Genomic DNA, 23910 nt, shown 5'->3' with positions numbered 1-23910 from the left:
GTTAGAGCCTCCTTTCCTTCTTTCCTCCTTCGCTCCCTCCCTTTCCTTTCTTTCTTCTTTCTTTTCCTTCCTTCCTGTCTTAAGAAATCTTTCCCTACCTCAAGGTCATAAAAACATTCTCCTCTTATCCTATAAGCTTTATAGTTTTTTACATTTAGGTCTATGATCCATCTCAAACTAATTTTGGTATATATAGTGAGGTTGTTGTTAGGTGCCTTTGAGTCAGTTCTGAATCATAGTGACCCTATGTACAACAGAATGAAACACTGCCTGGTCCTGTGCTATCCTCACTATCATTGCTGTGTTTGAGCCCATTATTGCAGCCACTGTCAATCCATCTCATTGAGGGTCTTCCTCTTTTCTGCTGTACTTAACCAAGCATGATGTTCTTCTTCAGGGACTGGTCCTTTCTGATAACATGTCCAAAGTACATGAGACGAAGTCTCACCAACCTAGCTTCTAAGGAGCATTCTTTTTTTTTTTTAATAATTTCTTTTTTTTTTTATTGTTGTGCTTTAAGTGAAAGTTTACAATTCAAGTTAGTCTCTCATACAAAAATTTATACATACATTGTTATGTGACCCTAGTTGCTCTTCTTATACTGTGACAACACACTCCTCCTTTCCACCCTGGATTTCCCGTGTCCATTGAACCAGCTCCTGACCCTCTCTGCCTTCTCATCTCTCCTCTGGACGGGAGCTGCCAATTTAGTCTCATGTATCTACTTGAGCTAAGAAGTACACTCTTCACGAGTATCATTTTATGTCCCATTGTCCAGCCTAATTTTTGTCTGAAGAGTTGGCCTCAGGAATGATTTTAGTTTTGGGCTAACAGAGAGTCTGGGAGCCATGTCTTCTGGGGACCCTCCAGTCTCAATCAAACCATTAAGCGTGGTCTTTTTACTAGAATTTGAATTCTGCACCCTACTCTTCTCCTGCTCTGTCAGGGACTCTCTGTTGTGTTCCCTGTCAGGACGTTCATTGGTGGTAGCCAGGCACCATCTAGATCTTCTGGCCTCCAGCTGGTGAAGTCTCTGGTTTATGTGGTCCTTTCTGTCTCTTGGGCTAATACTTTCCTTGTGTCTTTGGTGTTATTCATTCTCTAAGGGGAATTCTTGTTGTACTTCTTCCAAGACAGATTTGTTTGTTCTGCTGGCAGTCCATGGTCTATTCAAGGTTCTTTGCCAATGCCACAATTCAAAGGCATCAATTCTTCTTCAGTCTTCCTTATTCATTGTCCAGCTTTCACATGCATACCGTGGCTTCCGTCAGGTGCACCTTAGTCCTCAAGGTAACATCTTTGCTTTTTGACACTTTAAAGAGGTCTTTTGCAGCAGATTTGCCCAGTGCAATACATCATTTGATTTCTTGACTGCTGCTTCCATGGTCGTTGATTGTGGATCCAAGTAAAATGAAATTCTCGACAACTTCAATCTTTTCTCCATTTATCATGATGTTGCTTCTTGGTCCAGTTGTGAGGATTTTTGTTTTCTGTTGAGGTGTAATCCATATTGAAAGCTGTAGTCTTTGATGTTCATCAGTAAGTGCTTCTTCTCTTTCTGCAAGCAAGGTTGTGTCATCTTAATATCACAGGTTGTTAATGAGTCTTCCTCCAATTCTGATGCTGAGTTCTTCTTCATATGGTCCAGTTTCTCGGATTATTTGTTCTGCACACAGATTGAATAAGTACAGTGAAAGGATACAACCCCCATGCACATCTTTCCTGACTTTAAACCACAGAATATCCTCTTGTTCTGTTAGAACAACTGCCTCCTGGTCTATGTACAGGTTCCTCATGAGCACAATTAATTATTCTGGAATTCCCATTTTTTCACAAAGTTATCTATAGTTTGTTACAATCTACAGTTGAATGCCTTTGCATTCTTTCCGGTATTCTCTGCTTTCAGCCAAGATCCATCTGATATCAGCAGTGATATCCTCTGTTCCACTTCTCTTCTGAATTCAGCTTGAATTTCTGGCAGTTCCCTGTCCATGTACTGCTGCAACTGTTTTCGAATTATCTTCAGCAAAATTTTACCTGTGTGTGATACTAATGATAGTTTGATAATCTGCATTCTGTTGGATCACCTTTCTTCAGAATGGGCACAAATATAGATCTCTTCCAGTCAGTTGGCCAGGTAGCTGTTTTCCAAATTTCTTGGCGTAGACAAGTGAGTGCTTCCAGTGTTGAATCTGCTTGTTGAAACATTGTTTTTTGCCAATACTTTCAGTGCAGCTTGGACTTCTTCAATACCATTGGTTCTTGATCATTTGCTACCTCCTGAAATGGTTGAACGGTGACCAATTCTGTTTGGCACAGTGACTTTGTGTATGCCTTCAATCTTCTTTTGAGGTAGTGGTTGAGATTTAATTTTTCCCACACATATTCCCAATTTTTCTAGTATCATTTGTCAAAAATTTTTTTTTCTCCCTTGAATTGTCTTAGAGCTGAATGATCTCTTTAAATGCATCAGGTCATGTCACTTCCCTATTCAGTGGTTTCCAATCTCAGAGTAAAGGCCAAAAAAAAAAAATGATCTATTAATTCTGTCTTAGTTATCTAGTGCTGCTATAACAGAAATACCACAAGTGGATGGCTTTAACAAACAGAAATTTATTCTCTCACAGTTTAGGATGCTAGAAGTTCAAATTTAGGGCACCAGCTCTAGGGGAAAGCTTTCTCTCTGTTGGCTCTAAGGTAAGATCCTAGTCTCCTTTCAACATCTGTGGGCTCGGCGTTCCTTGGACATCTCCGTGTGTCTTGGCATCAGTCTTCCCCTGGGTCCAGGAGGTTCTCAGCACAGAGACCCTGGTTGCGAAGGATGCAGTCCTCTCCCGGCTCTTCTTTTTTGGTGGTAAGGGGTCCGTCTTCTCTGCTTGTGTCTCTCTCCTTTTATCTCTTATAAGATAAAATGTGTCTTGGAAGAAGTACAACAGAATGCTCCTTAGAAGGAAGGATGGTGAGATTACGTCTTACATACTTTGGACATGTTGTTAGGAGGGATCAGTCCCTGGAGAAGGACATCATGCTTGGTAAAGTAGAGGGTCAGTGAAACAGAGGAAGACCCTCAACGAGATGGATTGACACAGTGGCTGCAACAACGGGCTCAAGTATAACAATGATTGTGAGCATGGTGCAGGACCGGGCAGTGTTTTGTTCTGTGGTGCATACGGTCTAGGGTCGCAATGAGTCAGAACCGACTTGATGGTACCTAACAACGAGATAAAATGTGACTCAAGCAAGGGTGGTGCATTCCACCCTAATCCTCATTAACATAACTTAATCATGCCTCATTAACGTAACAGACAACTCACTCCCAAATGGCACCATAACCACAGGCATAGAGGCTAGGGGTTACAACACATAATTACATCAGATCACAAAATAGGAGGACGACCACACAATACTAGGAACCATGGCCTAGCTAAGTTGACATGCATTTTTTTGGAGGCACAGTTCAATCCATGACATTCCACCCTTCGACCCCCAAAAATTCATGTCCTTGCCACATGTAAAACACATTCACCCCATCACATCATCCAAAATGTCTTAAATTGTCTCCAAGTCCAAAGTCTCATCTTCTGAATCATCTAAATCCAATATGGGTGAGACTTTAGGCGTTGTGCATCCCGGGGCAAAACACCTCTTCATCTGGGAACCTGGGAAATTTAGACTAAAAGTTATGTTTCCAAAGTACAATGGGGGAATAGGCACAAGGTAGACATTTCCATTACAAATGGGTGAAATTGGAGGGAAAGAAGGGATAACAGGCATCAAGCAAGTCCAAAGCCCAGCAGAACAATTTACATTAGCTCTTAAGGCTTGAAAATAATCCTCTGTTCTCTGAGACCATCTAGGCAATAGCCCTACCCTCCAGACTCTGGTCCTTGGCCATGCTCGCTGGATTCTGGGTGGAGGCCCCTTGGCCCTGGACTTCAGCTCCACTTTCCAGGCCTGCTGGGATGGCAACTCTGCTCCCCTGGCTTTGGAGGCTCCATTCTCCTAGTCCTTCTGAGTGGTGACCCTACTCCCTCAGCCCCAGCAGGCCCAGTTCTTCTGTCCCCTTGGGCATGGCAGCCCCACCCCCTCAGCTTTGGGCTGAGACCCCATTTTAACAGCAGCTCCATACTCCAGGACCAAGTTGTCAAAGATTCAACTCTTTGAAACCTCGGAGGCTGTGGCCCCACCCTTCGATACCCAGCAGGCTGTGGTTCCACCCTTTGAGACTCCAGAAGCTGTAGCCCTACCTTTTTAGACCAAGGCAGCTCTGCTTCCTGTGTGCCGTCCAACATTCTACTGATCTCCAAGCTGCTCCAGGGATGGTTCTTTTCTTTTCTTGGAGGACAACAGATATAGCTCCTTTGGCCTGTTTCCTGCACAGTTCTTCAGTCAGGACAGCTTCTCGGCCGTGCTCATAGCTTCTCCCTGGCCCTCAGCCCCGGTCCCCTTGGCCTCTTGGGCCAGCCTGGCCTCTGTCCTGCTTGGGCAAGTGTTACAAAGCTCTTTTAGCTCTACTGATAAGTGCCCAGAGGCACCACACTCCACCGGTAATCCTGGCCCAAAGGCGCTCAGCTCCTCTCACTCCGTGGGTCGACTCCTGCATCGTTTTGTGCCTGTCTCCTGCTTCTGCTGCCATTGTTTCTCTGCCGCTGCTTCTCACCGTCTGCACTGTCTCTGGTTTTACAGCTCTCCTCACTTCCTTCTGGGCCCTTTGATGTTCATAATTCCACCAACAGTCTCTTCAAGGCAATCTAGACTTTTGCTATTAGGCACCTTAAAACTCTTCCAGCCTCCACCCATTACCTAATTCCAAAATCTCGTCCATAATTTACGTTATCTGTTAGAGCAGCACCCTACTCCCAAAATACAATCTATAAATAGCCCTCGTGGCACAACTGTTAAGCGCTCAGCTGCTAACTGAAAGGGTGGCAGTTTGAATGCACCCAGTGGTTCCTTGGGAGAAAGACCTGGTGATCTGCTTCCATAGATTACAGCCAAGAAAATCCTATGGGGCAGTTCTACTCCATCACATGGGATTGCTATGAGTTGGAATCAACTCAACAGCACACAACAAGGTTCTAGATGATCTGGAAATGGGTTTCCAACCTGACCTCCTCTACTACTACTCTTCCCCTCACTCATTCACTTACTGGCTTCTAGACACACTGACCTCCTTGTTGTTCTTCGATCCTGCCAGATATACCGCAGCTTGGGGCCTTTGGATGGAATGCTCTTCCCTTAGACATCTGCATGGCTCACTCCTTTACTTTCTTCAGTGCCACCTTCTCAATGATGCTTTCCTTGGATGCCCTAAAACTTTAGCACCTCCCCAACCCCCTAAACTTCCTATTCCAGCATCTAAGACAATACCTGGCACACAGCAAGCATGTAAATTTATTAAATGAATATTGGGGCCCAGAAAGATGAAGTGATTTCCCAAGATGATACAGCAGTCTGACTCCAGAGTTCATGCTTAGTCCCAAGATGTCTCTGTAGTTGAGTGCTGCTCAGGATTGGCAGAGGTGCAGTGAACCTAGCCAGGCACGCCTCCACCTTCTGCCTGCAGTGAAGCCAGGTCTTCCACAGCTCAGGTCTGGCCTTGGCACCTTGGCTAGTAACAGTGCACTGGGGTGCTGTGGAAGCCCTGGTGGCGCAGTGGTTAAAGTGCTTGGCTGCTAACTGAAAGATCGGCAGTTTGAACCCACCACCTGCTCCACAGGAAAAAGATGCAGCAGTCTGCTTGGCTGGCTTGGAAACACTATAGGGCGGTCCTACCCTGTCCTTCCTATAGGATCACTATGAGCTGGAATAGACTCAGGGCAACCAGGGCTGTTGTGCGGTATGGCCAATGTGCCAACACCACCCAGTGGCTAGGATGGGGAAGAACAGGCAAAAGGCTGGGTTGAAGCTGATGGGTGTTAAATGTGGGGGACCTGGTCGGTTCTTGGTTCCGTCTCTTCCCTCACAGAAGACACAATGCAGGGGTGGGCATAAAAGATCTTTATTATACCAGATGGGACAGGTGGTGGGGCAGTGCAGCATCCAAGCCCCAGACCAGACATGCAGCATCCACATGCAGGAACAGCTACACAGGCTGGGGCAGAACCAGGAGTGGGGGATTAGGACCAAAGGACACCCACAGCACCCCTGCCAGGACACTTGGGCCTGGGCTCTTCTGTCTCCACCGGAGCAAGGAGAGAGAGGATTGGGCAGCTTCCGCATTGCTGGAACCCTGCCACTTGGCCAGAAAGAAAGATGGCACAGGGGGTATGGGGCCTGGCCAGCCTGCAGCACTCAGTTCTGTACACAGCCTTGTCTGCTGGCAGGGCCCGATAGCCAAGGCAGCACAGCCCTAGCGGGAAAAGTCTACATACTTTCCTGTCCCCACTGGCCTGGCCCCGATCCCAGAAAGGCTTAGCAGAGTTGAGACCAAACTCTCCCCACCTAGCAGGGACATGCCCATGAAGGGGACTTGACTTCCCGGAGCACAAGCAGGGGCCTCCTAAGGCAGCAGTAAACTGAGGGAGCTGCTACAGACAGGAGGCCTTCCCTCTGTGCCCCTGGTGTGGGGGAGACAGGGCTGGAGTATGAGATCAGGCCTGGGGCTGGGGGAGGGGGAGAGAAGGGCAGTGGCCCTGGGTCCTGAGGCCACGGCTACCCAGGCCCAGAGGGAGGGGCAGCAGCAGCTAAGGCCAGGGCTTCCTTGGGGCAGGGCGTAGGGCTGGGAAGACCAGGCCAGGGGTGGGAAGGGTGGCCGTCCTACCCAGAACCCCTGCACCCATGCAGAGCTCTGGGCAAGGGCATAGGGAGGACGGACAGATGCACGGAGAACTTCAAGGCACCAGGATTCTGAGGAGCAGCAGGGCCGCACCCCACAGACAGACAGTGAATATAATAAACATCTTCAGCTTAAACTACGTGATGTATGTAGGGAGTGGGAGGGAAAAGAGAGGGAGACAGACAGAAGAAGAGACACACAGGGACGTGAGGGTGAAAGAGACCATCAGATGAACGTGGCAGTGAAAGTGAATATATGGGGCCGTGGAAAGGCAGAGGGAGACAGACAGAGACAGGAGGGAAGAAGGGAAGACAGCCAGAGATGGCCTGAACACGCAGCACTTCTGGTCCCTACAAAATAAGGCACCAGAGCCAGTAACGTTCCCGTTGTCCCTGTGGTATTACACCAGGTGCTGGAGGAAGGGGCAGGTGGCTGCTGAAGGGTGTGGGCCTGCGAGCCTCACACCTGTGCACCAGTGGCCTTCTGGATCAGGGGTATCTGCAAGGATGGGAGATCCCAGTGAGGTCATAGCTCTGGGGCCCAGGACTGCTCCACCTGGGCTAGTCCCATGGGCTGCCCAGGCCACCCCCTATCCGGCTGGGTACACACCTTAGATAGGTCCACACCTGTGAGGGCGTGCACACAGGCAGGCAGCTCGGCCAGCAGTCGGTTCACTTCTGATGCTACCTTGCTGTTGTCCCCACTGAGGACCACAATCTCATCGACTTTGGTCAGTGGGGAGGCGATTTTGGCAGCAATCTAGGAGGTGGGTGGGAAGAGAGCTTGGTTAGTGCTCTGACTCCATCTGTCAAACATCTGCTTTCTCCCTGCCTCTCTACCTCACCAGACCCCAAAGCAGCCTGGACTGGCCCTTATTTGCAAGCCAGGGCAATCAGACAGGCCCAGTGGGCCAGGGATGAGCCTATGCCTGTTGTATTGTTCCTGCTCCCGGCTGCGTATTTTCCTCGTTTAACCCTTCCAGTCAGCCTGATGCTGTGTGTTACTGACAAGTCTGAGAAGTTCTGGCACTTGCCCAGCTAGTCAAGCTAGGGGACTCGAATCCAGGCCTGACAGCCTCCATTGGTCAGGCCACTTGAGTCCCAGCCCGGTGTGGGAGCCTCACCTGGGGCAGGGCCTCCAGCACCAAGGCCATCTTGGCTGCGTCCCCGTATTTCCGGTAGGCTTCAGCTTTGAGTTTCATCCGCTCAGCCTCTCCCTTGCCCATCGCCTCAATGACTGCAGCCTCCGCCTCCCCGATTTTGCGGATCTTCTCAGCCTCTGCCTGCGCCAAAAGGACCTGCTTCACCCTGAGGGAGCCCGAGTGGGTGGGCGCAGTGAGTGTATCAGGATCTCTAGGCCTGCCTGGGAGCCGGTAAGCCCTTAAGCCCTCTGCTCTGGCAGGTGTTGGGGGTGGGGGACACTGAAAAGGGGACCTTCTGGCTCTGGCCAGAAAGAGGCCACCAGCTACCAGGTGCAGGTGGCAGAGAGCACCAACCAGGGTGCCCTGTGCCAAGCACTACGCCAAGCACTCAAATCTCTTGTATCTAGTTGAGTCTTACACAATTCTATGGGGAAGGTGGCATTGTCCCTACTTCACGGTGAGTAAACAGACTCGGGGGAGAAGTGACTTCTAAGCTGTGGTCGGGAGAGTGGAGGGAGTACCGTCGGCAGAAGAGGCTGTAGGGCCCTGCCTGACCCCTGACCCTGACATGGGGAGGCACTCACTTTTCACCCTCGGCGATCTGCTGTATGCGGTGGGCCTCAGCCTCAGCCGGACGGTGCACAGTGGCAATGAGCTCCTTGTCTGTGCGCAGGATCTCCTGTGCCTCCACCGCGATCTGCTTCTTGCGCTGCACAACCTCGATCTCGATTTCTTCCTGCCGGATCTTCTGCTGCTCACGTGCCCCTTGCAGCTCGTAGGCCAGCTGGGCCTCGGCCGTCTATGGAAGGTGTGTGGTTGGCACGTCAGAGGCTGGACACCAAGTCTTGGGCCCTGAGCCCCACCCCAGGATGCCCCATGGCCTCTCACCTTGATATTGACCTCTTCACTGAAGGCGGACTTTTGCAGCTCAAAGGCTCGCTTGGAGTCGGCGATCTTGGTGTCTGCCATGAACTTCACATCTAGCATCTCCTTCTTGCACTCGGCTTCCTGGCAGGTGGAGGAGCAGGTGCTGAGCGTCCCTGAGGGGATATGGTCCCACTGGCCCTGAACTCCCTGTCCCTGGGGGTGGGAAGAAAATCCCACATACCCTGATGCCCGCGTCCCGCTCAGCCTCAGCCACGCCAATGTCGGCATCTCTCTGCACCACGGCAGTCTGCGTCTTGCCCAGGGAGCTCAGATAGTCCACTTTGTCATACACGTCCTGGGGAGGGAGGGTGAGTCATCTCCGGGAACAGCCACAGGCACAAAGGTGCCCTTCCCGCCAAGTGTCCATCTCCCAGACAGACGCTAGGGGACGTGGCTCTCCCATCACGCCGCACCTTGATGGTGAAGCTGAGGATCTCGATGCCCATACGGCCGACGTCAGGGGCTGCCACCTCCCGCACCAGCTTGGCGAACTGGTCTCGGTCCTGATAAATCTGCTCCACAGTCAGGGTCCCTGGGGGCAGAGGGATCATGGGCTGGCTCCTCAGGGGCCTAGCCAGCAGGGAGGGAAGGAGGCATGCACGGAGAGGTGTAGGTGTGCAGACCCAGACAGGCCTTCCTGGGGTTTCTTGCTAACAGTGTTTCACACTCAGCCTCCTTCTGCAGAGTCCAGGCTGGATGAGGGAAAAGCATCCCAAACAGCTCCAGGTTCCTGAGCAGACTGGCATGTCCCCTCCCCCCACTGCCCTCACCTTCACTCAGTCGCCTGAAGTTCTGAAGTGACGCACTTGAGGGAATATGTCTCAGCTTTGCAGCTCGAAATCTTGGTAGGACTGAAAGGCCCTGCCCCGCCCCGCCCAGCATCCTCCCCACCCCAATCCTGGGTTGGCTCAGAGAGTAAGGGGCCCTGTGGGGCTCCTGGGAGGCAGTCGTGGGGCCCCTGGGCGGGGCAGGGCCTCACCAAGGATGGAGCGCAGGTGCCCCTCCAGGGTCTGCAGGACGACGTTCTTGATGTCCTGCACATTCTTGCCCAGGAACTGCTCGCAGGCCACGGCCAAGAGCTCCTTCTCCGTCATGATCTTCACCTGCCGGTGGTCAAACAAGCACCTGAGCCAGGCTGGTGGGAGGAACATGGAGGTCCCAGACCCAGAGGTGTGGGCGTGGTAACTGTGCCCGGGCCTTTTTCAGACCTGAAGGCCCCAGGGGTTGGGGACAGGAGTTGCTCTGAGCCCCCGGGGGGAGGCAGCAGCTTAAGGAATTCTCCAGCTACGGAGACACTTCACCCTCACTGGCAGTCCCAGGCCCACATGTGGCCTCTCTCCCGGGTACCTGGGGCTTGTCCCCCACCCCTCTAGCCCACTGTTTCCCCACTAACCAACCCCTCCCCAGCAGGCACCCGAGGATGCCCCACATGTGGGAGACCCTCAGGCTTGACAGGCAGGGACTGTGAAAAGGAGAATGAACAACAAGGGCACAGACAGACAGACTGGGAAAGAGTCTAGACAGGGCAGCGGACAGGCCGGAGGGAATGCCACCGAGGGTGTGTGTTCTCCCGCCTTTCCTTCCTCAGGTTCTCACCCAATGGCCCCCCTCACTGGAGGCCAGGAGCATGTTAACCCTCCTTTCCCTGTGAAGTCGAGAGGTGGAGTAGGACAGGGCAGGAGGCCCCTCACCCCTGCATCCAAGCGGGGACTATAACGCAGGCTCCGACTCCCAGAGTCCAGAGCGTCCTCTGCTTCACGTTGTCTCTCCCCTGGGCCCCACCCTGCCACCCCCCTGCCCAGGGGACAGGGAAGGCCTGGATTCTAGGGCTTGGCATTGCTGACACCTGCAAAGAATGTGGGGAAGGGTTAGTAAGACAGGAGCCCTCAGCACTGGTTCCGTCCCTCGCGGGCCCGCTGAGGAGAGAAGAGGTGTCTGTTAGTCCTGCTGGGTGGCCAAGGGGGCCGCGTGAGCATGTTCCAGTGGTGACGACCCTCTCTTGGGTCACGGGGCAGGGTGCTGGAGGGAGACTGCCCCTGGCTGCTGTCCTCTCCTCCTCCCCCCAAATCCCAGCACGGGGATGAGGCAGCTCAACGGACATGCGAGGGGCTGCTGAGTTACTATACCTGGGCGACACCCGTCACAGTTAAAGCTACCCCCTCGGCCGTCTCTACGTCCTCGCAGCGGGGCTGCAACGTCATAATCTCTAGGGAAATCCTGCCAAGAAACGCAAAACAGGGGCATAGGTCTGGGGGCCCGGGGCCTGGGGGTGTGAGGAACGAGTTCGGCACCTCACTGCTCCAGCTGGGAAGGGCCAAGGGTCCTGTTGAGGATGAGGTTGGGGAGGATTTCCCAAGGGGTTTCAGCACCAGATTAGTCTGGGAGTGTGTCAGAAGGCAGTGGGTGGGAGGGCAGGGTGGGTGCAGGTGGCCCCAGGGAAGGAGTGTGAGTGTGCTACCCATGTGCACACACTACCTTTGCTCAAATCAGCCTGGCCTGAATGGTGGGGAAGATGAAGTGGACAAGAGGTGGCTGGGGGTGGTCTGAAGGCTGGTGGGGTAGGGAAGAGCCCTGGTGTGCTGTGTGTGCATGTCCTGAGGGAGCAGATGGTGTTGGTACTCCAGGCCCTGCCGTGTAGGCTGGCCATGGGCGCCATGTGAACACCCCCAGGGGACCGTCACCCCTTCTCTGGATGCTGCAGGTGACTGCCTAGAAAGCTCTTCCTGGTAGCTTGGCATCCTGGCAGGGGATAGGAGTATGCCCACTGCTGGGCCGAGGGGGAAGTGGTCCTGCACCTGCCCCTGCCAGGGAAGCCCTGCCAGGGAAGCCCTGCCAGGTCCCTCCACTGGGCAACAGGCTCTGACTTGAAGCCCGCCCTCTGGTGTTGGGCCCAGGCAGAACATGTGGGGGACACAGGCTGGGGACACCTGAGAGTATCCTGGCCAAGAAGCGCGAACCCTCAGATGCCCAGACAACTGACTCCTCCAGGGTCCACAGTCACCCAGCCTGACAAGGACCAGGACATCTACAGATGTCTTGAGTAGTATAGTGGGCTTGGAGGGGGGTGGGGCTGCTTCACGTGGGGTGTCGAGGGGGGCTTGGGTGGTGCCCATTCCACACAAGATGCTCTGGAGCTTCTCCTCAGGCTGTGCCCTGAAACTTGCCCTCCCACAGCTCCAGGGGCTGATTAGATTTAGGGGATGGTCCCCTTCCTGATTAGAGATGGCAGGATGGGTGGGGAAGGAAGTGGTTGGGGAAGATTTTTGCCTGAGAAGTCTGAGGGGCTCTTTAGTGCAGAAGGAGGGGGCAGAGGGAGATGACGGCTAGTTCTCTTCCACTGGGATGCAGACTCTAAGGGGACAGGGATGTTTTCACGTTCACGGCTGCACCCCCAGTGCCTGGAACTGAGAAGGTGCTCAGTAAAGAGCTGGCGAATGAAGCAATGAAGATGGGAACCTGCACATCAGAGAGAAGTCACTTGGAGTTACTTAATACCCTGGCCCAAGAATGGCTTTCACCAGCCATGCTGGATGGGATTGAAGAGCAAGTCACTAGCTTCACTTGCTTTTCAAAGTGAGATGGTATTAATAATAAAGCTTGGGTATCTCTAGCACTTCTTTTCCAAAAATCCCAAATCCCTCATCATTTTATTTGCCTTTTCAATACCCTTACAAGGCAGAAAGAGGGCATGATTCTCCCCATTTCAGGGATGAGAAAACTGAGGCCCAGTCACAAACCTTTCCCCTCAAGCCTGTCATGGAGATTATACTCAGAAGCTGAGGAGGAGCCCAGGGGCTGGATGAACACAGTTCTCTGTGGGTCCCATCTCCTGGTCTTGCAGAGAGGACTGGGGCCTGACACTGGGCCTGGAAAAGGGACTAGCAAGGGGTTCATGGTGCCTGTGCCGAGAAGGATCAGAACCTCAGCAGGGTGGGTAGAACTGAGCCCGCCCCACCTGGACAGTCAGCTCTGTCGCATAAGAGCTTTGTCTTCTTATCTGTTCTGCTTCAACTCCCTCCCAAGTGAGGCATTCAGGGAGACCCACTGGTGGACTTGGCAGAGCTTCCATAATCCCTTGCTCTTTCCCCACGTGCAGCCCCAGTGGACGAGTGCGAGGGGTCTGAGTCTACAGGGATCCATCCTGGCTGTGGTCGCCTTTGCACCCAGAGCAGCAGAGGGGAGGGGCAGAGGAGAGGGAGGTGCCTGATCAGGAGGAAGTCTGTCCAGGTCCTGCCTGCCAGGCCCCAATGGGGCAGGAAGAAAACGTTAGACACAGAGGAGGAAGCAGGTGGGTTATTACCTGTGCAACCCCTGTTACGAATAGCGGGACCCCCTCCGACGTCTCAATATTCTCACAGCGACACAGGATGGTCATAACCTCCAGAGACAGTCTGAGGAGCAGCCAGGGGGTAGGGAGAGGTAGGGACAGGAAGAGGTAGGAAGGGACACAGCAAACACACACAGTGGTTACCAGACAAGCACCAATGCCTGATGCCTGGGGGCAGGCGCAGGTGCTCTCTCCATGCTTCAATCCCCCACTGCCAGCTTAGCCTAGGGCTGTGGGAGGGCAGAGGCACCCTCTCGCGGGCCTGAGGTCTCTGGGCCTCTTCTCTAGCCTAATGCCCTTCTAATGCAGAGCTGCTGGGCTCAGGGAGAGCCCTGCTGAGGCCCTGGCCCACAGCCTGAGCTCGGGAGGCCTGTCTGCAGGGTACCGGGGTTCCCCACCTCACTTTCCCAGGAGATTCCTGGCACAATCTCAGGGACGTGGCCTTGGGGTAACCCTCCACACACAGGCAAGCCTGCATTTCTAGACATTGGGAGGGGGAAAGGCCACTCTGGGGATTAACGAGTCACAGAAAATACTGAATCCTGCTCAGAGCACAAACACTTGAGGTCTGTGCTACACAGCACGGAGAAGGCAATTTAGGGCCAGAAAACGGCTCAGAGAAAATATTGAATGTGTTAATTTGGGGAGTCAAGGAAGTTAGGGGGAGAAAGTTTGCCACTGCCAGAATATTCACAGGGACAACTGAGAGGTGAGGGAGTAATGCACTTTGAAATCTCCAAAGTTAGGTCTAGGCAGAGAAGGCTATCCCGGCAAAGAGAACAAGGTGCCTGGAAGTGACCTGACTCACACTGGCTGGGCCTTCCTAGGACAGTGTGCGTGCATGTGTGCAGGGTGATGGTCCAGGCAGAGGCCAGGCTGTGAACGGCATGGAAGGTTTCCTTAAACAAGATAAAGGGAGGACAAAGCCTGAGGCTGAAGGGGCAGAAGCAGGCGGGTTGGTGGGGCAGAGGAGGTGGGGAGCAGTAGGCAACATGGAACCCCTACCTGCACTCTGGGAGGGGTCCCTCTCACAGTGCCAGCCTTGGGGGCTCTGGCCATGCAGACATGCAAAGGTTGCCTTCATTCGAGCCCCTAACACTAGCACCCCTGGGCCTAAGAGGACTCATGACCCACCTTAGACAGAAACCCATCAAGTTCTCTTCTGGGAAAGGAAGTGGAAGGGAAGTGGTAGAGAGGCAGGGAGGGAAGGGAGGAGGGGAGGAAGACAGGAGGCTGCAGCTCAGATGCCAGAGGTGGAGGAGTAGCTCAGGTAGGGGAGACAGTACTGTCCACATCAGGGCCTCGTGACAGTACAGGATGAGCAGCAAAGTGCAGTAGGAGGGACACTTCATGGAGTCTGGAGGAAGAATGGCTGACATCGGGGGTGGGTGACATATAGGCTGGCTGCAACCTCAAAAGTTTGAGTGTCCAGGCTGGGCTAGAAGCCTCTACACTGGCCTGAGAGGCTCCTGCCAGCCTGGAGATATGAAGGCTCCAGGTTGGGGACCACGGTCCAGATGTCCCCCAAGCAGGCTAGGGTGGCGGAAGGGGATGCCCCCCCAGAAAAGAGTCCAAGAGGGGGAAGGGCTGCAGGCTCAGACCACCCAGTGAGGGGGACCAGAAGGAAGATGCTGACCTTGGGTGTGAGATCGTTTCCTAGGACAAGGTACAAGGCCCTCCCCCTTCACTTCCAAACCCACTGTCAGAGAGGCCTGGAGGGCCCTCCCTCCTGTCCCGGGCTCTGCTCCCCAGAGCATGAAGAGGGTGAGCGAGGGAGATCGAGAACATGGAGAAAGGCCTGAAGGGCGTTGGCACAGGCAGTGGATGCCCATGCTGCACAGGTCTCTGGGCAAGCTGCACACTCTCTGGGCCCAGCTGTAAGTCGAGGTGCTTAGTGGGGGTGTGTGGACAAGATACTCTGTTGTTCTGGGACTGCCTGGGGGGTGGGGTAGGGTGGCAGTGTCTCCCCACAGGCTACTGGCCCACTGAGGAGTGCTCAGTTCCTCATGAGTGGATGCTGTGGCCAATATTGATTTCTCTGAGACACTTTTGGCCTTGGAACAGAAGAGTCCCTCAGGATCCCTCAACTTAGGCAGGGGAGAGTGTGGGGAGAGATGGGAGAGTGGAGGGTGTTACTGGGAAGTCAGTGAAATTAAAAAGGTGTGACATGCTTCCCAATCCCTCCAACCCAGCAGATGCCCCTAGCCTCCGGGGGCCCTAGGCACTAGCAGCTTGGTAAAGACGTGGGGCTTTTCTCTGATGACTGGAATCTCCATCGCTTCCCCTTTGGGATGAGCGCCCCCCCCCCAGCAACATGCCCACACATTCACAGCTTGCTGCCCTTGTTGCCTGAGTCCTGGCCTGGATGGATCTGGGTCCCTCAGATGCCCCATACTCAGGTGGCAAGGGGAGCTAGCAGGGAGAGTATGATGGTGGCCCTCTGGGGAGCTGAAATCTCCCCTCCTCTAGTCTTTCCAGACTGATTCAGGAGGTCCAGGGCCGATTCAACAGCAGCTAACAACAACATAAAAAACCAAAAACATTAAACCCGTTGCTGTTGAGTCGATTCCGACTCATCGCAATCCTACAGGACAGAGCAGACGTGCCCCCTAGGGTTTCCAAGGGGCGGCTGGTGGATTTGAACCGCTGATCTTTTGGTTAGCAGCCTGAGCTTTTAACCACTGCACCAGCAGGGCTCCAATAACGTTGTTGTTGTAGTGAGGTGCTGTCGAGTCGCTTCTGACTCATAGTGACCCTACAGAACAGAGCAGAACTGGCCCATAGGGTTTCCAAGGAGCAGATGGTGGATTTGAACCGCTGATCTTTTGGTTAGCAGCCAAGCTCTTAACCACTATGCCACCAGGGAGGCAGCGATCCCTTAGATCCCTGCCCCTTGTCCCTAAATTGGACTTGTTACAGAGCCACTTCAGACTGTACATCCATTCTCTGCCACCTATCTCTGCCTGCTCTCTGCCCATGGAACCTGCCTGAATGGTCCTAGGGTCTGCACAGCAAATCCTATCCAAACTGGGTGTAAAATTAAGGGTTCTTGACTAACTTTGAGCTAGAATCAGGAAATTGGGATTCTGCCTAGGTATGGCCCTGAATTCCCTGGGACAAAAGTGATGCCAGCCTCCAGTGGGAAAGAGCACCCATTAAGGGGGTGGCACCCACGGACAGACCTTCCTGATGCAGCCCTCCTGCATCCCTGTGCAGCTTATTTCACCTGCTTGTTAGGAGGCCCCCACCCCCCAGAACGGAACGTGACAAATGGCAGATGCTCTAGCTGACCCATGGGGTGCAGTGGGGGAACGCTGGGAAGCCCTTTCTCCCCTGCTCAGCAGGATGACAGGTTCCCAAGCCTCCAGGCCCTTACCTCTGTGTGTCGGAGATACACCACCAGGCCCAGGCCCAGCCGCCGAACACGTACTGTTTATAGTCAGAACCGCAACAGCCCCCTGGGGAGTAAAGCAAATCACTGCTGTCAGTCAGCTCTTGGGCCTGTCCACCCTCCATCCCTCTGACAGCAACTTTGGTCCTTTATTCTGCTCTGAGACTTGACAACTCCCACTGCTGGGTGCCAGGGGCTGAGGTATACATCAATGGGAGACACAGTCTCCCTGCCCTTAAGGAGCCTTAGATCTAGTTTAGGACACAGGAAATTTGCATAAAGAGGAACTAATATCTAACGAGTGGTTCAGAATATTAGTGTTTCCAGGAAACAGAACAGGTCAGCAGTCAGGAAAAACTTTCATTTTCCATTCAAAAACCACCAGTTGCCAATGGCTTGACTGCAACTCATGGCAACCCCATGTGTGTCAACATAGAACTCTGCTCCATAGAGATATTGGATGGCTGGTTTTTTGGAAGTAGACAACCAGGCCTTTCTTCTGAGGCACCTATGAGTGGACTTGAACTTCCAACCTTTCAGTTAGCAGCTGGGTGCATTAACGGCTTGCACCACCCAGGGACTCCAGTTTTCATTCAACCATCCCTTAATTCATTCAACAAACAAGTAGAGTATTTTTATACGTTAAGGATATAGAGATGAAAATATACTTCCTGTCTTGGAGGAGGTGAGCCTAAGAGGTGAGACCTTTTCCTGAGATGACTGTAATACCACGTGGTTTGCCTGCCATCAGGGTGTACGCAGACAGAGAGGGAAAGCAGAGGGTGGACCAGCCCAGGGAGGCTGGTGGCAGGAGGGGGGTCTCCCAGCAAAGGCAGGGCATCTCAGGGAGGCTGGGTCTCTATCCCTGGGGCTTTTAGAGGTTCTTTGTTCCTCTTAAGGAGCCCTGGTGGTGTAGTGGTTAAAGGGCTAGGCTGCTAACTGAAAGGTCAGCGATTCAAACCCACTAGCTGCTCCGTGGGAGAAAGATGTGGCAGTCTACTTCTGTAAAGATGACAGCCTTGCAAACCCAATGGGGAAGTTTTACCCTGTCCTTTAGGGTCACTATGAGTTGGAATTCACTGGATGGCAATGTGTCTGGGTTTTTCTTTTTTTTTTGGGTTGTTCCTCTTGTGGGAGGGGGTAGAGAAAGAAAGGCTTCAAAACAAAAACCAACTGGTGGTACCAACAGGAGAAGTGAAGGGAAAGTGAGAAGATCTAAACTGGGAACTTAGTAGCAACTAAGTAAAATGTCTAATTCAGCATGACCCGATCCATGTGAACTAGTTTGGCATAGTCTGTATGTAGAAACGAGACACATCAATTCCTGAAATTCTTGTACTGGACCCTCCCGCCAATGCCTAAATTAGTCATCAAGCTAAAAAAAAAAAAAAAATTTAGTAAAAGCTGAGATACAATTAACTTGCAGTGCAAAGAAATGTACAGGAAACACATGAATTGAAGGAAATGTGATTTGGGAAAAAGACAATGGGTGTCATTGTTTCCATGTTCACAAACTTGGGCTTTCGTAAAAGCCTCAGGTGTGTGCCTCCCAAGATCAAAGGTATAGGTTTTATACAGCCAAGGACGCACAGCAGAGGACACGGTGGGGTGGAGGGGCAGAGGGCAAATCAGGGTGTGTCCTGCCTGTCAGGCTGAGGAGCTGTGGCCTTACTCCGTGTAAGTGATGGGGGCAGGGGGGCACAGGGAATTAAGGTGGGGAGCAACAAAGCTAGATTTGCTTTTTAAAAAAACCACTTTGCACAAGGAGGAAGATCCTGGAAGTCAGGGTGACTGGGTAGAAGCCTCTTGCAGTAACTCAGGCAAGACCTGGTGGTTGATGTAGAGGGGGAGGAAAGAGAGAGTGGGGGTAACTTCTACAGCAGTACTGTTCAAGAGAACTTTCTGCGATGTTGGAAATGTTCTATATCTGTGCTCAGCAATACAGCTGCCCTAGCCACATGTGGCTACTGAGCACTTGAAAAGCAGCTGGTATGACTGAGGGACGGAATTTTTAATTTAAATTCATTTAAATAGCCACATGTGGCTGCTGTTGTTGTGTGCCACTGAGTCGATTCCAACTCATAGCGACCCTACAGGACAGAGTAGAAATGCCTCATAGGGTTTCTTAGGCTGCAGTCTTTACGGGAACAGATTGCCAGGTCTTTTCTTCCACAGAGCCGAAGGTGGGTTCCAACTGCTGACTTTACTGTTAGCAGCTGAGCACTTAACCATTGTGTCACCAGGGCTCCTTCAGTGGCTACTATATTGGACAGTGCAGCTCTAGAGCCCTGGTTTGGGTGGGCGGTAAGGCCAACAACCAGAGACAACGGAGGGAAAAGTGAGCGGGGCCAAGTTTTGGATGGGGGGAGTGAAGGAACAAAGATACCCTAGTGGGGAGGACTTGTAAGGCTGGAGAGCTGAGACTGCTCATGCTCCCCAGCCAGTCACTCGGTTTCCTAGGCCTGCTGTGCACAGGGTGGAGGGAGCCCACAGTGTTGGTAGGGATGGGAAGAGGAAGTCTTAGGTCTCTGTCTGTTTCTCTGGGGTAGAAATACCTGTCCACAGGGCTGCTGCTCGACGTAAGCCACTGCAGGCTTGTCTGCCCTGGGAAGTAGGGTAGGGAGGCCTCTGAGGACAAGCAGTCAATCTGAAACCCAACCATCATGGGATCAAGTGAAACTGAAGGAGGGACAAAAATCACAGCTTGTCCCTCTTCCACCTCTTCTGGCCTGCCAGGGGCGGGGCACGGCTGCCTCCAGCCTGTTCCAGGGGGCTTTGTGAAGGAGGTTGTAGTGGTGGGGTGGAATGGAGGGGGCTGAAGGGGTGTCTTCCCTTTACCTTTAACTTATTCTTTGACATTGGGAGCAGGCTGCCATAGCTTAAGCTGGACCTTGGCCAAGGAAGACATGGCCAGGTTCCCAGGGATAGCAACAGGAAGCTGGGAATGCCAGGCTGCCCCATCCCTAGCAGTCTCCTCCTTGGGAAGGCATCCTCCCAGCTTCCCAGGTATTCTCAGCCTGAGCACCGTTCCCAAAAGAGGACACTCTAGGTGCCTCTTCTTGAGCTCCCTAGCTCTCACTCATCTTGAGACCCGCAAGTTCTTCCTAGTTTTATCTCACTTCTAACCCAATGTGCATTTGCTTGCTCTGGCCTTAAACTGAAGGACCACAACATACCCCAAGACAACCCTACAAAATAATCTCAGCCCCTCCCCAGACACAGCCTGACCTCTGCCCTCCCAGCAACACTCCCTTCCCTTCCTCCCTCTCCTCCACCTTATTCTTCCCTGAGGAGTGCAAACAGTTTGCACCTAAATATTGGTGGTTTGAATTCAACCAGCAGTACTGAGAAAGAAAAGACCTGGCGATCCATTAAGATTACAGCCAAGTCACATAATCCAGAGACTTCATCAGCCTGAGACCAGAAGAACTAGACGGTGCCCGGCTACCACCAATGACCGCCCTGACAGGGAATGCAATAGAGAGTCCTGGATGGAGCAGGAGAAAGGTGGGGTGCAGAACTCAAATTCTAGTAAGAAGACCAGACTTAATGGTCTGAGTGAGACTGGAGGAACCCCAGGAAGCACGGCCCCTGGATTCTCTATCAGCCCAGAACTAAAACAAGTTCCGAGGCCAACTCTTCAGACAGGGATTGGAATGGACTGTGGGACATAAAGTGATACTCATGAGGAGTGTGCCACTTAGCTCAGGTAGATACAAGAGACTAAACGGGCAGCTTCTGTTCAGAGGTGAGATGGGAAGGAGAGAGGTTTAGGAGCTGGTTGAATGGACATGGGAAATCGGGTGGAAAGGAGGAGTGTGCTGTCACAGTATGGGGAGAGCAATTAGAGTCACATAACAATGTATGTATCAATTTTTGTATGGGAAAAAATTAAAAAAAAAGATTACAGTCAAGTCAAATGTATAGCGACTGAAGTTTGCTAGCGGTTACCAGCGGTGGGAAGGAGGAAGGGGAAGGGGAGCCGTTGTTTAAGAAGCAGTGTGGGTAGTTGTTGTACAACATGATTATGTCACTGATATCACTAAAGTGTACACCTGAAAAGTGCTGAACTGGAAAATGTGGTATTATATGTGTTTTTACAACAATAAAAAAAAAAAAGATTACAACCAAGAAACTCTATGGAGAAGTTCTACCCTGTAACACGTGGGGTTACCTTGAGTCGGAATCCACTCGATGGCAACCACCAACAGCCAAGAACACCATAAACTATAACGGGGTTTTAGTCCTTAGGTAGTGCAAACGTTGTTAATGCACTTGGCTGCTAACTGAAAGGTTCAAGTCCACCCAGAGGTGCCTTGGAAGAAAGGCCTGGTGATCTACTTCTGAAAAGTCAGAAATTGAAAACCCTGTAAAGCACAGTTCTACTCTGACACACATGGGATTGACATGAGTTGGAGCTGACGTGATGGCAACTGGTTTTAGTCTTTTTTGAGCCACAAACCCCTTTAGTAGTCTGGCAATGCCTAAGGACCCCCCTCTCAGGATGTTTCTAAATACACTTAAAAAAATACATAAGAAACAAATTATATTGAAAGTTACCAAAATACGAAAACAACCAAATGTGTGATATAGTAACATCAGTGCTTTTTTATTAACACGTTAAATTATAAAATCTATTGGTTGATCTAATAACTAGCTTAATTTCAAAGTAGTGATGACCTTTCAAGGTACCTGCAACAATTTCAATGTGGTAGGAAAATTTCTGCTGATACTATTATGATTTGTTTACGTTCGTAATTACAAAGTTTCTGTTAAGGTTAGTGAAAATAAAAACATAATTTTTTTCCCATCCAAACTCACAGACCTCTAAATTCTATCTATAAACCCCAGGTAAAGAATCTCTTACCTATTGTAGGCATGAAAGAAAAGTGTAGTATTTAGATTACCCTCCTAAATTCCGGTAAGTAGAAATAGAGAAAAAGGTGTTCTGTTACAGAATGAAGGAGGGAGGTTAGATAACAAGAACTTCCAGACTTTCCAGGTAGAAAAGATGACCATGAGATGTATCCACATCCTCCTTGTGAAACAGGGGCTGACTGAGGTGCCTCACTTAGCTGCAGGCCCAAGTAACAAGGCTGGCAGGCAGGGCAGGACTGGAGTAGCTTCTCTGCTCTCCTGGGAGTCCACTCGCAAGAGGGAGCTGCATCTCAACCAAATCATCTCAAATTCCAAGGTACCATTATGCTAGGTATTATCCCTCCCTCTCCTCTTCTGCCCTTCCATGACTCCATCACCCTCAAAGCTTAGCCAGGGCCTCTTCTCCCCACCCCCTAAACAGCTGCAAAGCTAGCACTGCATTGGCCTGTGACCTGAGCACCAGGTTCTAGCTGTCTGTCTTAGGGGCTCCACTCACCCCTCAGTCTCAGGACATTCCACAGAGACAGAACTGGAGCTTCTATCCCCTCAGCCCAGAGTCTGGACTTTTAGAAAGAAACTCCACAAGAAAAACAAAGTGTGTTTCTTTGGCTTTCTAAAGGCCTTCTCTAGGGTTGGAGGCTGGGAGACAGGCCCAGATCTTAGAAGAGCAAGTTTGGCCCTGGTGTACTCTCTCCTGACCTCCAGGCTGTCTCTGGTCTTCAGGGGAGTGGAGTATCTTTCTCCCCAACAGGAGTGGGGTCCTGATCAGGGAGGGTGGGGATTTCCTGTTCCAGTGTGAGATTAATTTTGAGATCCAAAGTGGGCCAGAGGTCATGCTTTGGGGTGAAAGTTCCCAGTGGATTCTCATACCTCCCCAAGGGTGGGCAGTTACAAGCCCTGGCCTAGCCCCCTCTTCTACCCACTTCAGTCGCTCAGCCCTGACAACTCTTCACACAGACTGAAAACCGGTATTGATGGCGGGAAGTAAGACGTGAGGGATTCCTGCAGCTACAGGCCTACAAGCTGTCAGGCAACACAGCCCCCTCCCCAGCACCTATGAGCCAGGGGCTGCACAAACTAGTGACTTGAAGGCTTCGGCTACTCCCGAGGCACCCCAAATATACAATCTAAATAGCAGCCTTAAGGTAAGTCTCCCCTTACCCCACCCCCCTAATACTGCAGCCCCCAAGCCGCACCTATATAGAAATTGCGGAATCTTGCAGCGTTTCCAGAGCAGCACGGCCCAGGGCCCGGTTTCCCAACCTGTAGAGGCCGCAAGCGCGTTCCCAAGGCGGGCAATACCAGTAAATCCCCGGCAAGCCCCAGCCTGCTCGGAATTAACGGGGACTGTGCCCCAAGAAACGATCCACGTCTCAGGACCCCTCCTCGATACAGGCACCTGCCTGCAGAGCTGCTGGACCCACCCGAGTCCCGGGCGCTGGAATCCAGCCAAACCGCTATGTTCCCGGAACCACTGGTTCCTCCCTCCACCGATTCAATTCGGGACCCCCAGGCCCACGGTGGAGCAGAGGGGACGCCCTGCTTAGGGAGGAGGCGGAGAAAGGATAGGCTAAACACAGAAAAACACGCAGTGGCAGGGGTAGACCCTGGTGGGTGCCCGAGGGAGCGGAGCATGCGAAGTGTGACATGAAGGTCTCTTCCGGGAAGGGGGCCTCCCAGGTGCGGCCCAGGCCAGCGCCCTGTGGAGCGCAGACCCAAGACCTGCCAGCCCAACCTCGCCCCCCAAGCCCCGGCACTGCCCTCCATCCTCTGAGCCCCTCTCCTGGTCCAGCCCTTCATCCTCGTTCCCTCCCCAGCCCTGCACCCACCCGGAAACCCCTCCTCAGCCACCTTCCCATGCACAGTCCCCACCCCAAGACCCCGCTCCAGCACCCACCTCCCTCGCTTCCTCCTCACCTGAAACCACCAGCGCCTCGTTGGGCCCTACCGTGTGACAATTGCCCATGGCGCCGGCGGGACGCAGGGCCCTTGGGAACCGCAGAGAGCTGGACAACAGCAACCGGCCGCGCCCAGCCTATCCCGCCACCCCCAGCGGCCGCCCGTGCCCCTTCGGGGTCGCAGCCCCGCCGGAAGTGTGGCGGCGGAAGGCGGGGCCGGCAAGTTGAGTGCGGAAGGAACGCGCGAGCCCGGGCAGCGGACAGTTTTTATTACAGGGAGTCCAGATTGCGGCGCCCAGTTGTCAGGCACTCGGGGGAGGCGTCCCGCTACCTTAACGGGACACCTCGGTGATAAGTGCCCCGCCCTAACTTGCCTCCCAGCACTGACCTAACAGCCTCAGCCTTGGATCCAGAGTGCCTGGGGTTCAAATCCCAGCTCCTGCTCTAACTAGCTCTGAGACCTTGGGCGAGTCCCTTAGCCCTGGAGCCTAATCTTCTGTCTGTAAAATAGGAGTAATTATAACTACGTAGCTGGATGGTTGCAAAGGGCCCAGTTCGTAATTCTCAACG

General features: G+C 52.5%; 1 protein-coding gene across 1 annotated transcript; it reads right to left on the bottom strand.

Moving 5' to 3' along the window:
• Window positions 1-5985: 5985 nt before the first annotated feature.
• FLOT2 (flotillin 2) lies at window positions 5986-23510 on the bottom strand. The gene is made up of 11 exons (XM_004385357.1): window positions 23360-23510; window positions 16550-16631; window positions 10973-11063; window positions 9826-9949; window positions 9260-9378; window positions 9028-9141; window positions 8808-8927; window positions 8504-8718; window positions 7902-8085; window positions 7388-7537; window positions 5986-7276 (listed from the first exon to the last, which is right to left on the bottom strand). The coding sequence occupies exons 1-11, from the start codon at window positions 23406-23408 to the stop codon at window positions 7238-7240; spliced, it is 1287 nt and encodes a 428-aa protein (XP_004385414.1). The 5' UTR covers window positions 23409-23510; the 3' UTR covers window positions 5986-7237.
• Between the last annotated feature and the right edge of the window lie 400 nt (window positions 23511-23910).

The sequence above is a fragment of the Trichechus manatus genome, unplaced genomic scaffold (assembly GCF_000243295.1).
Source record: "Trichechus manatus latirostris isolate Lorelei unplaced genomic scaffold, TriManLat1.0 scaffold00138, whole genome shotgun sequence".
In the NCBI taxonomy this organism is placed as follows: Eukaryota; Metazoa; Chordata; class Mammalia; order Sirenia; family Trichechidae; genus Trichechus; species Trichechus manatus.
This window is presented reverse-complemented; position numbering and strand designations above follow the sequence as displayed.